Source organism: Leguminivora glycinivorella, chromosome 5 (assembly GCF_023078275.1).
Source record: "Leguminivora glycinivorella isolate SPB_JAAS2020 chromosome 5, LegGlyc_1.1, whole genome shotgun sequence".
Lineage (NCBI taxonomy): Eukaryota > Metazoa > Arthropoda > Insecta > Lepidoptera > Tortricidae > Leguminivora > Leguminivora glycinivorella.
This window is the reverse complement of record NC_062975.1, coordinates 69,155-83,736: the sequence shown is the minus strand read 5'-3', so window position 1 is coordinate 83,736 and position 14,582 is coordinate 69,155. Positions and strand designations below refer to the sequence as shown.

Below are 14,582 nucleotides of genomic sequence, written 5' to 3'. Positions count from 1 at the left end.
CGACTAGTTTTGCACATAGCGATGCACTTAACCCTGTAGGGTCGAGCACATTCAAGCATGTTCACTTGACTTTGTGTTGTATGGTGTTGGACATTTGCAGTTTGTTTCTTTGTCAATTTTGTGTAGATTAATTGGTTAATTTTTTTTTTTTTTTTTATTTTTTTTTTACAGAGTAATGGTAAAATTTTTTGAATATTGTATAATTGGCTTTATTAATAGTGTGTGAACCTGCCTTAGAAATCTATATTATTTGTGGTCATGGTTCGTTAATATTTCTTGTAAGTGGGTAGCTTTTGCACATTTTAATTTTTCCTCAGTCACCCGTTGACCACGAACGCTGTAAAGAGTTCGAAACGTCGGGATGTATTGTAAGGTGAGGGTTCGGAGTAGAGTGGAAACGACTGTTTAGATTAAATGATGATTTAATACTACTCTCATACATGAGTAATTGGTCCTTATATATAACTTATCAGCTACGTACATAACTATACATAGTATACCTACACTACACCATCCATCGCATGTTAAAAAATAAAAATAATAAATATTTTATTTTTATTTTTGTTTAATGTTACCTTCTTACAATAATAATATTTTCTCCAATTTTATTTAAAGTTTATAGTAAAATGAAGCTAAGACATAAAAAACTTATAAAATACAAGGTTTGGTGCGATTTTTATGCACGACATCTTCTTTTCCATTTTTAAGTATTTTCACATTACATCCTAAATCCTCTAAAACTAAATAAGGTCCTACATAAATGCTTTGCATTTTATTATCTGATACATTTCTTAACCATAAGTAACTACTTTTGCTATAGCTAACAGGCTTTGAATGGGAATCATATTTCTCCTTCCTTTTAAGTTTGCTGTTTATTAAATGAGTACGCGCATCTGCCTGTGCCAGCTCTAATCTATACTTTAATTCTAAAGGATAACTACCATGATTATATAAGGGATTAACGATACTATTTCTTAAATTGCTAGGAAGCATGCATAACTTACCGAAAACTAATTCATGCGGTGTGTACTTCGTCTCCGTGTGCACGGTGTTGTTATACGTAAAGCACGCGGGAAGATAGAGGATATTCCACAAGACACTGTGTGCAGACTGATTTCCGAAAGGCGCTTACAGTCATTCAATCGTAATATTAGGAACAACTTACCTTTTCTTTCATGTAACCGAGAGAACCCTGACTGTCTGAGTTCTGAGTTGTTTAACTGTATAAAAAAGGAATTTGATGCCTGCTTCATCCCCAAGAAGATGCAGGGCAAGGTCAAGGTTAAATTTAGCGACTGGGCTACGCCGGATATTCACGATAAGAGACGCCGGCTCTATGATTTGTATGATCTGCGAACAACTGATAAAAGGCCGGAATTTATAGAGTACGTAAAGAATTTCTCGAAAACTTTTAAAAGGATGTGTGTCGCCGCTAAAGCTGATTATTTATCCAAAAAGATCTTAAATTCCAGCGATAAAGTTAAAACTACATGGCAAGTGATCAGCAGTGAAACAGGAAAGCGTAAAATAAAAGAACGGCACTACAACCTACGAGTTGCTGATACTTTAGTAAGTTCCGACCGTGAAGTGGCAGATCACTTCGAGCGATTTTTCTCGAATATACCGGCAGAGACAACAAAGTCTCTTAACTCATCGCCAATTGTCGCTGAAGAAATGCTGCAAGCTAATGTAGAAGAATGTTCAGAAATATTCACATTTTCTTATGTTACTCCGACCATAGTTATTAAAACGTTCAGATCTTTAAATTTAAAGAAAACTGAAGATCTATGGGGCTTGTCAGTTAAAGTATTACACTCAATAGTAGAATCAATCGCACCCTATTTAGCTGAGATTTTCAACAGATGTATTGAAACTGGCATTTTTCCTGATATTATGAAACACAGCAAAATTATCCCGCTGTTTAAATCAGGAACGAAATCAGACCCGACCAACTTTAGACCTATTTCAATATTACCAGCGCTAAGTAAGGTCTTTGAGAAGCTTATTCTTAATCAACTGTTGTCTCACTTTAACAGAAATAAATTGCTTGACAATAATCAATTTGGTTTTACCAGAGGTCGTTCAACTACTGATGCCGGTGTGGTACTTCTAAAACACATCTTTGACGCCTGGGAAAGAGCTCAAGATGCTGTTGGAATTTTCTGTGATCTATCAAAGGCCTTTGATTGCGTTGATCACGAGAATTTAAAGAGAAAATTGAGCCACTATGGGGTTAAAGCTGCTGCCCTTGACCTTGTTTCATCGTACCTTTCCGACAGAACTCAGCGAGTTGTTATCAATGGGACTCAATCAGCAGGTTCACCGGTAGCACTTGGAGTGCCTCAAGGTTCAATTCTCGGTCCCTTCCTGTTCTTAGTATACATTAATGATCTACCGAAACTAGTGCAAGATAAACATGATATAGTGTTATTTGCTGACGACACTTCTCTTATATTCAAAGTTGACAGAAAGGAAAGCAGCTTCGATAACATCAACGATGCACTGTCTAGCATAACAGACTGGTTTACGGTGAATAACTTACTTCTAAACGCCAAGAAAACCAAGTGCATCAGATTTGCGCTTCCGAACGTTAAGCAGGTAAATAACAGTAAGATCCAAATGAAAGGTGAAACGCTGGAATTTGAAGATCGAACGGTTTTCCTTGGAGTCACTTTGGATTCAAAACTGCAATGGCATGCACATATAGCCACTTTAGCTGGCAAACTTAGTTCTGCAGCTTACGCAGTAAGGCGAATCAGACAACTAACAAACGTAGAGACGGCCAGGCTGGTATACTTTAGCTACTTCCACAGTGTTATGTCATATGGGATCCTGTTATGGGGAAAAGCTGCAGACATTCAGGCTATTTTTGTGCTGCAAAAACGAGCAGTCCGTTCAATCTACGGATTGGGCGGTCGAGCATCTTTAAGAGAAAAATTCAAAGAGGTGAACATTCTTACCGTTGCCTCTCAATACATATACGAAAATATTATGTATGTTCGGAAAAATATCCACGAATTCAAGCTTAACAGTGACATCCATAACTATAACACAAGGAACAAACATAAACTTGCTGTGACCGCCCACCGTCTCCGTAAGGTTGGTACGTCTTTCGTCGGGAACTGTACACGTTTTTATAACAAAGTACCAACCGATATAGTGGATTTGCCATTTGACAAATTTAAGGCACGCATTAAGCGTTTGTTGTTATGTAAGGCGTACTACACTGTGAAGGATTTTATAGATGATAGGGATGCCTTTAAGGTGGTTGCTTGTCAATAGATGAATGAAGTCGTATATATTTTTTCATTTTCTCTGCATTGTGTAATTAAGCATACTAGTGTTCAATTGACGTATGAGAACATATTCTCGTCTGATTATATTGTTTTTATTTAAGTTTAGTTGTGGACACTTGGAGACCTTATACATCTCCAAGATTATGTGTTTAATGTTTATCTTACTTTAATTTTATTGTATAAATCTATATTTCCTTCCTTTGTAACATACGAGCACAGAATATAGTGTCTTACAGCTATGTTTTATTATTTGAATATTTAATTTAGCCTGGCAGCTTGAACATGTCATGCACACTTAAAAGTCTTTGCTTCGGTGGCGTCGTTGATCGGGTCGCCACCTTCCCGAATAAAGGTTGAGGAGGCGATGGCTGAGATACGCGTCATACTCGTGAACGGGTGCCGTCTGTGAAGACCGGTCTGTTTAAGCTTACTGGGGCTGTTATAACTAAGTAACTTTAATTCTAATTTTTATTAAATTAGGACACTTTGTTCGGTTGTCGTTTGTTTCCTTTCTTTTAGTGAATATTTTAAATATATGATTTTGACTCATGGAGACCATATACATCTCTAAGGAGAATTAGATTAAGTAGATATACATTTTATTTTTAGTTGTGACATTTAGAGTCATTTGCACCTCTAAAGTAATTTTAGACTTTTTTTTTTGTATTTGTACTTTTTATATTAAAATTTAGTGTAGTTCTTGGTTGTAATTCGACATTTAGAGACCTTCTACATCTCTAATTAATTGTATAGAGTTAACTTTAGTTAGAACTTAGAATTAGTATATAATGGTATCAATTGTAATTTCAACTCAATTTTAAATATTTTTTTAAATACCTATGTACATGTGACGTGTAAAAGTGCCCCTGTTGGCCTATTTGCTGAATAAATTATTTTGATTTTGATTTGATTTGCACCAGTAAGGCAACCAGTCACTCCAAGAATTCGGTTTATTTTCGCATTGTATTCTTAAATAAGCTCCCATGGTTTTATGCGAATTCTCTAGAGCACCGATTGACTCATGGTGATACGCTGTGGAGGGTAAATGAGTAATTTTTAATAAATCACATACCTCTTTCATCGTGTTACTGATGAACTCGGTTCCTCGATCAGTGGCTATTTCCAATGGAATTCCATACCGCAGTACAAAGTTCTCAACAAATGATCGAGCTACAGTAACTGTATCTTTGGAACGTAAAGGATACGCTTCCACAAACTTTGACAGTTCACACTGTAGAGTTAGCACGTAACAATAACCATGTTCATCTTTTGGCAAGGGTCCTACTGTGTCTAAATAAATCTTTTCTAACGCGCTATTGGCTGTAGTTGTTATTTCCATCGGCTGTTTAGTTGGTGCGCAATATTTTTGTTTTTGACATTGGGTGCATTTTGATACAAAATCTCGTATGTCTTTTTCCATACTAGGCCAATAATAGTGCTTTTTTATGTTATTAGACATCCTCCTAATCCCCGCGTGGCCACTTGTGGGGAGTAGGTGAAAGTCATTAATTATTACGCGTCTATCATGTAAATCATTTATTCTTTGTACATTACTTAACACACATATTCGTGGTCCGGACCAAACGTCATAGCTATTTATTTCTTGTATTAAGCCCGCAATAAAATCTTTATTGAATTCATTTCTTATGACGCATAATTCTTTTATATTTATTTTCTTGCAAATTGCATCCAAATCTCTCGCTAATTCGGCTCGCGATATTAGCGATTGAGATGTTGGATTAAAATAAATACACGATGTTCTGGGCACGTAATTAAAATATTTAGACGTCTCTTTTACGAAATTCTCTCTCATATTTTTTTTATAATCTCTACATGAAGTAATACACAACTCAGTAAAATTTTCCGGTTTTTTAATGATATCCACAATTCTTGGGTGATCAAGCCTCGAATTAGTAGGTATATTAAGAACCGAAGAACTTGTACTGTCTGTACCTTGCATACTCTCGATCTTTCGTCTTTGCGCTCGTGTCATCACATTTATAACTTGCTCATTCATTTTTTTCAAATCCTCTGACGTAATATTTATGCGAGACAGAGCGTCTGCCACGGAATTCTGAGAACCTTTTAAGTATTCAACTGTAAAGTTATACTCCTCCAATTGTAAACGGAACTTTAATAACCTACTGGTAGGGTCTCTCATAGTAAACAAATACACTAGTGGTCGGTGGTCCGTTTGTACTTTAAACTTTCTACCATATAAATAAGGTCTAAAGTAGCGAATGCTCCATACTAACGCTAATAACTCTTTTTCAACTGTAGGGTAATTTAATTCTGCCTTGTTAAGACTTCGACTAGCGTAAGCGACTGGTCGACCATCACCGTTACACAAAACTGAACCTAAAGCTTTTCCTGATGCATCACATTGTAAAAGAAATTGGTTTTCTGCCGAAAAATTTGGATATTGCAGTACCGGTGGTTTAACTAGTGCAGATTTTAATGTTTGAAATGACTGTTCACACTCTTGGGTCCATATAAATGGTACATCTTTACAACACAATTTATTGAGTGGATAAGCTTTATCTGCGAAATTGACAATAAATTTACGATAGTAACTTGCAAATGCCACGAAACGTTTAACTTCGTCAGCTGTCTGAGGAGTCGGATAATTATTTAGAACTTTGGTTTTTTCGGGATCTGGCAAAATGCCCTTTTCTGAAACAACATGACCCAAATATAATATTTCTTTTCGTAAAAATTGACTCTTGGCAGGGTTAAGCTTTAAATTTTCTTTCCTTAATCTACTGAAAACGTCTAATAAATTTTGATTGTGTATGGCTAAACTTCTTCCGAAAACAACTACATCATCCTGATATACCAAACACTGCTCATAATTGAGGCCTGACATGGCCACAGTCATCATGCGTGAAAAAGCGTTAGGTGAAGTTTTACAGCCTTGGGGAAGTCTGGTCATTTGATATTGATTTTTACTTGTTTGAAATGCTGTGAATGGTCGGCTTGATTTATCTAAATTTATTTGATAAAATCCTTGATATAAGTCTAGATGCGAAAAATATATAGAACCTGATAAGGAGTCTAAAACCTCAGTTATATTTGGAAGTGGGAATTTATCATCTTTAATTTGATTATTTAACTTTCTATAGTCGATGACCACGCGCCATTTCTTTTGTTTTGAAGCATCTAACTTTTTAGGAACCAATAATAACGGACTCGACCACGCACTTCTTGCCTCTTCAATTATTCCATCATCTAGCATTCCTTTAATTTGCCTATCAATTTCAGCCTTTTGCGAGTGTGGCAATCTGTAAGGTTTGACATAAACTGGTGAACTACCCGGTTTTAATTCTATCGTCTGGTTGTAAAGCATTGTAGTGGTTAATTTATCGCCCGGTAGGAAAAACACATCCGGATATTTTGCGCATATATTCTCAATTGATTTCTGTTCCTCTTCGTTTAATTTACTCAAATCTAATGCAGAAAACAACGATTTTACCCTTTCGGCGTTCATAGTTGGCTTGCTAAATTCACAAATAAAGAAATCACTCAATCTACTCTTATTAATTGTGAAACGGCTTAAATTTACGTCACTATCCCTTGTGTTTAATATTTTAATGGGTATTTTACCTTGAATCGGTTTGACTATAGCACTCGCAACGTATATTCCGTCGCATAATTCCTGACTATTTACTACAAAATCCTCCGTAATACTAGTATCCATGTAATGTATGATTTCACTACGCGCGGGTATAGTAAGGTAACTATTTACCATTTCTGATGAGCTTCTAAAATCTATGTTAACTACTTGTCCATGTCGTGATAATAGTCGTAACGTGTTTGTTTCAAAATTAATATTTGCTTTATGTTTTCCAAAGAAATCCTGCCCTAAAATACCATCCGCGTTACATGATAAATTTTTAAAAACAAAAAATGAATGTTCGAATTCGCAACCGTTGTAATTTAATTTCAATATAACATATCCGTTAGATGTGACTTGTCCGCCTATGCCTGTGACATATATTTTCTTATCATGGAACGGAATGTCCCAATTTTGTATAATTTCATACTTTATCGCGCACAAAGATGCTCCCGTATCCAATAACCAGTTATAAGCGGTTTTTCCTATATTTAAGGTTGCTCTATTTAAATCATTGCACGTGTAAATGACATCAGTCTCGAAAAAAATGATTCAGCGATTCCGTATTTGGTGCACTCGGGTGATGACCGGTCGAGCCATTCTCGCTGTGCGATATCACGTGCAGGCTGCCACGAGCGTTGACCCCTCGGGCACGGGACCCGAAATACGAACCCCCTCGTGCCGGCCTGCCTCGTGATTTGTTTCCACGGCCACCTCCTCGCGAGTTTCCTTGCGCGGTTTGGGATTGAGCATATCGACCATAAGAAAACTGTCGCGGACCCCTTTGATTACGATAACGATGACCTCTGTGCGAGTTGTGAGCGAATCCTCTGTGGTACCTGTTAAAAGAGTTATGTGAGCGGTACATACCCATGATCTCCGGCTGGCTGGACGTTGTCGGTCTCGATACTTCTTCGTCCTGCGCTGCCTGTATCGCGTCCTTCAGGCTGCTGAAGTTACGCGCTGCAATGATAGTGCTGAGCCTTGGGTCCTTCAAACCATCTGTGAACTTTTTAATACACATTTTTTCGTTCAACGGCTTTAACACATCATAACTCGCCGAGTTACCTTCTGCCTGAGTTATAGTTAACTCTGAAAAAAGTTTTTCTATCTCGGATCCATACTGATCTATACTACGCCAACCCTGACTTATATTCTGAAGCCGGGAATGGATTGCTGTAAAAGACTTTTTAGGTAAAAGCGAGTTACGCAAATCACTTATAAGTTGCTCTACGGTCAAATAAGTAGCTGACACACGCAGTTTCGCACTTTCAGATAACCTTCCTTTTAACACAAATGTAATAAGCGACTTTTTGCCTATCTCGTTCAACATACCCGAATACATATCAACAGCATCGATCAATCTCTTTGTTGTTTCCTCAGTACCATCCATGAGAGGTATAAGACTACAAGCTGACTTTAAATCGAACTCCATGGTGTCACATTCACTATATTCGCTATCGCTACTGGTACTCGTATTTTCCTCTACCTCAGGCTTTGAACATAATTCTAAAATTTCTTTATGCAGAGTAGTAATTTTAATGTACAATTTATTGGTCTCCTCGATAACTCCTGAGTTTACGTCCTTTAACTGGGAAAATTGGGAGATAATAACGTTACACCTATTTATAATATCATTCACTTTTGACAGTTGATTTTTTGTTATGTTACCCTCAAACCTTGATTTCCCTTTTTTAACTAAATATTTTTTTATGACAATTAACTCGTTGTAACATTTCAATAATTCATCTGCCATCACAAAATTATATCTAAGTACCTAATTTAATACATACCTATTTTAACTTACATTGACGTCACATTATTGTCCTTAACTTACTTCACGCGAAATGTTTGTTCACTGTATCACTTACTCGTAGTAATAGTTCATTTACTGTCCGTTGAAACACTGGCACCAAAAAAAAACGAAACGCACATTACACAATTTCCGTTAACACTTCAATCAAACACTTATCGGAGCCGTACGAGCAGCACGCTGCAGCTCAGCTAGAGCGACCTCCTGGCGCATCCATTTTTTGTAGGTTTTCTTACACCTTCTGTACAGGGCGTAGCCTCCTCCGATGACGATTATGACGAACAATATGCCCAAGATAATATTAGTGACACTTGCGTGGAATCGAAGTTCGTCGGTGCTCGCAGAAGCCTTATTGTCACCTCCGGCCGCAGTTTGTGCAATAATTACCTCTTCTTTTGATTTTGTAGCCCCCATAGTGAACCTTTTTAAATCAGAAAACCTTAACCGCGAGAAAAAACATCACGTTATTTACTTTTGTTCTAATTGTCCACTTGAGCTATGTTAACATGGTAATGAACTGCGCTCTCAATACCGATCGGTGACTGACCGCACGCGCGACACCGTATATGGCAGGGTCGCCATGTAAGGTGAGGGTTCGGAGTAGAGTGGAAACGACTGTTTAGATTAAATGATGATTTAATACTACTCTCATACATGAGTAATTGGTCCTTATATATAACTTATCAGCTACGTACATAACTATACATAGTATACCTACACTACAGTATTTTAAATTCATTATACGCGATTTAATCCGTTTCCATAGTTTTATTTCATGAGTAACTATCGCGGTAACCGAAGACAATATCACTTGACTCTGTAAAACCGGGCGCAAACCGGTTTTACAGAGTCAAGTGAACATGCTTTCGTTCGAACGAAACGCGCTCTTACTTACACTTAACCCTGTAGGGTAGGGTTTCTTTTACTGTCTATTGTATTTGGTTAGCAAATTGACTTTGGCTATTATTTTAGGTATGAGAAGATAGTGTACACAGAAGAGAAGCCTCCGGGCGGCGAGCGCATGCGCCGGCCCTCGCCGCCCGCCGCGCGGGACCCGCCGCACGACGTCACCCCCACCAGACACGACAAGGTACTTTTCCTAACGACTATGCTAATAAAAAAGTGTCAATAACTGCTAACTGCACCTGCTATACCTCATATTTTTATAAATGACTTCAAAAATATAAAATATCCCATTAAAAACAAAATTTGTTAAAAACCAATACTCACAACTCAGTTCGTCTAATAAGTTGTGAGATCCATGCGATACCAAGTCGGTAGCCTGCGGTTTGTTGGATTTTCCTTGTATCTATTTTGGTTTGAATGGTGTAATTGTGTGTCAGGGCCCGAGCGGCGCGCGCCGCGTGGCTCCGCTGCAGACCTCGCCCGCGCCCCTCACCCCCGACAGGTAACTATCTTCTACAATCAATATGCTTAACAAAAGTCTTGACAGGCCACACTTTAAATCCTTTACTGGCGCCCGCCACACTGGCAGGGTCGCCATGTGATGTGGGGGACTTAAAGAGAAGTCGATGTTACTGAATACAGGTTATTGTGCTCTGTACCGATAGCATGGTCGCGCGATAAACATAAAACATCGGGCCGTCTCTATCGCACTTCCGATATGAGTCCTAATAGTATGTATAATTCATTCTTTCACACTTTTCTGCAACATTATAATGCAATATTTACTTCAAAATCGGTCGTAGTTAGTGGTGCATCAGTTTTTAGTGAGTGGGCTACTGCAGAGTTACATCAACGAAGACGTGCATTGTATGCCTTGTATGAAGAACGGCGGTTTAATACGAGTGATGAATTTAAAGAACATGTTAAGCAATATTCGAAGAAGTTCAAGATAGATTGTCATATCGCTAAGCGAAATTATCTTAGTAATAAAATAAAAAATAGCTCTGACATTATTAAAGCAACGTGGAAAGTAATTAATGTGGAAACTGGTCGCTCGAAACATGCAGTAAAAGATATTAAACTGAATATTGATAACAAAATTATAGATTCCAATTTCGAAGTAGCAACAGAGTTCGAAAAATTTTTCACCGAGATACCAGCATTCACAACTAAGGATTTAAATTCATCACCCTTATCTGCCGTCACATTATTAGAGGAAAACGTTCCTGAGTGTTGTAGAGACCTTTATTTTGAACATGTTTGTACCTCAGATATAGTAAAGGCATTTAAATCAATTAATGTCAAAAAAACTAGTGACCTCTGGGGGGTCTCCGTCCATGCCGTAAAATCCTTAGTTGAGATTGTAGCGCCTGACTTAGCAGTTATATTCAACAAAAGTGTTGACTGTGGCGAGTTTCCTGATCTAATGAAACATAGCAAAATAACTCCTTTATTTAAATCTGGCAGCCACTCTGACCCCACTAACTTTAGACCAATATCTGTGCTGCCAACTTTCAGTAAAATATTTGAAAAATTAGTTCTTTCTCAATTAGTACGACATTTTAACGTTAATAATTTAATGCATAATAAGCAATTTGGCTTCACACGGGGTCGCTCGACAACCGATGCTGGTGTTGAGCTAATTAAGCATATTTTCGATGCCTGGGAGGAGTCACAAGATGCTTTAGGTATCTTTTGTGATTTATCTAAGGCCTTCGACTGTGTTTGTCATGAAACATTGATCAGGAAACTACATTATTATGGAGTTAGAGGATCAGCACTAAATTTACTCAAGTCCTACTTAAATGGTAGAATACAAAGGGTAGATGTCAATGGACAGAGATCAACTGGGTCATTGGTCTCTATGGGTGTACCACAGGGATCAATATTGGGGCCTTTCCTGTTCCTTATCTACATAAATGACTTGCCATTCCTTGTAAAGACCCACCATGATATAGTATTGTTTGCAGACGACACCTCACTTATTTTCAAACTCAAACGACAGCTACAAGCTCACAGTGATGTAAACAATGCTATCTCTAAAGTAGTGAACTGGTTCAATGCTAATAATTTATTATTAAATGAAAAAAAGACTAAATGTATTAAATTTGTCACTAATAGTAACGTAAGGAATGAGCAAACAAGTGTCGTTGTGAAGGATGAGGAATTGGAACTGGTAGATAGTACAGTTTTTCTTGGTATAACTTTAGATTCTAAACTTCAGTGGGGTCCCCATATTGTTAACCTCTCGAATAGACTTAGTTCTGCAGCTTTTGCAGTGAGCAAGATCCGTCAGTTAACAGACGTGAAAACAGCTCGATTAGTTTATTTTAGTTACTTTCACAGCATTATGTCATATGGTATTTTACTTTGGGGCAGTGCTTCAGAGATAAATACCATATTTATTCTGCAGAAGAGGGCTATTCGAGCAATATATAAAATGAACCATAGAGACTCGCTTAGAGATAAGTTTAAGGACATTAATATAATGACAGTGCATTGTCAATATATTTATGAGAATATTATGTATGTACATAAAAACATTTGTAATTTTAAGAAAAACTGTGATGTACATAATATAAATACTAGAAATAAACATAAACTCGCGGTGCCCTTCACACGGCTCTGTAAAATTAAAAAATCATTCATGGGTAATTGTGTTCGATTTTATAATAAACTTCCGAATCATATTACTGACTTGTCAATTAATAAATTTAAGAATCACGTGTACTCATTTCCAAAGCTTATTATACAACACAAGACTACATGAATGATAAAACAACGTGGGATTAATTGTTATTCGAAATGGTTTCTTATTTTTACGTTTTTTATTATTATTATTGTTGATGAAATTAATATTGTATTTTTTTGGACATTGGATTTTTCCTAGAAATATTCTAGACATGTATTTTTATATATACCTAATTATATATTTTTTGTTAAACGATTATTTTTATATGAAATTGTATTTATATTATAGACTCAATATTATTATGAACAATAATTACAACAATAAATTGCTCTGATAATTAGGTTAGATTAAGATCATAATATATATGTAATGAACTATTCATAAGAGCTTGTAACTAGGCGTACATGAATAAAGATATTTTGAATTGAAATTGAATTGAATTGAATTGTGATAGAGACGGCCTGATGATTTATCATTTATCACGCGACCATGTTTGCCTGCCTGAATTATAGTGTGCCGCCACTTATGTAGTATGGCTAGGAGTAGTAGTGTGAGTGTGGCCTGTCACATTTGATGCCAATCCGTCGTTGTGAAGGCCACACAGGCCTTTCTGGACCTCATCGATTCATCGGTACCTGGGCTTGCCTGTCGGCCGTTTCCCAGTCGTTTGTTCTATTTTTTTTTATCTATTGAGAGATTGTTTATTTGTTAATCGTTGAGACTTTACAGTGAAGTATTGTGGTGGTGAATATGATGGCGGAGCGACATATTTGTTGTGTGTTGCAGCGCGCCGGTGCCGGGCGCGGGCGTGTCGCGGCTGCGGCTCATGTTCGGTCGCAGTGCGTCAAGAGACACTTCGAGACAGGTAATTATTCCGACGAGTACATAACACTATTATTAGGTATGATTTCGTAGAAAATTTACTTTTGAACTAGGTACAACACATGTTTGCTGTCGATCGTTCCCGCCACCAAGTCGAGTCGTAGCAAGTGCGAATCCAGTGATCATGTTCGGGGTCATATTTCCTTGTCGCAGTCGGTCATTAATTATTATTACAAGTCTCGCACGCGACCACTCGGGCGCTAGGCTGGACACACAGCGACCGCGTGTAGTGAGGCATGTCCCTCGGTTGCAGGAGTCGCCGGGCACGCCGCCGGCGCCGGTGGGGACGGGAGCGGGCCCCCCGCCCCCGCGCGGCGGCTGGGCGTGGCGCACGGTGCAGTACCCGCACCTGCAGTGCCCGCCCACCTTCGTGCCCGAGACCTACTCCCTCGCCGCCGCGCGCCGCCCGCGCCCCCACCCCCACCACCCCCCGCCCTCCTGACCGCGGCGCCCCCACCCCCACCCGGCCACCGGAGATGTCTTCCCGACCGTTCACTTTTTAAAATAAACACTATCGAAATTTGTTCTCCGAACCGATAATTTTCAAAATGGAAACTATAGAACTGCAACCGGAGAGATCTAAACTTGACCGACCGGCCTGTATCTGAACCGGTAATACCGAAAGTAAAAAAATCATATGAACGAATGCCCAGGGTGCGTAGCCGAATGGCACGAACGCTCACGAAACGAAACACTCGTAGATATCTATCTCTATCGCTCGTGCGTATTGGCGCGACGGAGCCAGACTACCTTTCGCGGCGTATCGTTTTCGTTTCGCGTCGTAGAAATGCCATTCGGCTACGGCATCAGAAGTCAAAAAATCTGTATCGAAAAACCAGTATGCGGCCCTCACATTATTTATAAAATTAATTATCTATACCTACAAAAGGCGATTCTAATTAGCAAAACTGATACAAAAAGCTTCCTTTGAGGTACGACCGTCGCAGACGTTCACGACGGTTCCACATGACTTATACAAAATGTACTCAAGTATGAATTAGTACCTTTAACAGATTCCACTCTAACTAGCTTTCAGTCCGTTAACTAGCAGAACAACTGTTTTAATAAACTATCATTTTAAATATTTCCTATAGCGTGAAAATTCTATATTTTATCTAGTTGAAATGTTTTAATGTACTGCATGTCTTCCCCTTCAATATCTATATAGTATAATACCTACCTACACCTACACGTTTCTTTTTCTATAAATATTTAAAAATTACAAAAATAATCCGATGAATTTTAATTAAATCATGAAGATACTAACGAATATTTTAAAATTATTATCGAAAAAATCCGTGTCATTTATACACGTATCAATAAAATTATATCAATATCCATACACTCGTACATTCTCAACTAGCAGTAGACAGAGACGAG

At 38.0% G+C, this 14,582-nt stretch overlaps 1 protein-coding gene across 1 annotated transcript in view; it reads left to right on the top strand.

Moving 5' to 3' along the window:
- The window catches only part of LOC125226414 (basic proline-rich protein-like), a 15,078-nt gene extending 496 nt beyond the window's left edge, over positions 1 to 14,582 (top strand). Inside the window, exons 3-6 of the mRNA XM_048130395.1 lie at positions 9,695 to 9,812; positions 10,066 to 10,130; positions 13,107 to 13,185; positions 13,456 to 14,582. Of these exons, the coding sequence (XP_047986352.1) occupies positions 9,695 to 9,812; positions 10,066 to 10,130; positions 13,107 to 13,185; positions 13,456 to 13,644 (451 nt within the window). The 3' untranslated portion in view covers positions 13,645 to 14,582. The remainder of the gene's footprint in view (positions 1 to 9,694; positions 9,813 to 10,065; positions 10,131 to 13,106; positions 13,186 to 13,455) is intronic.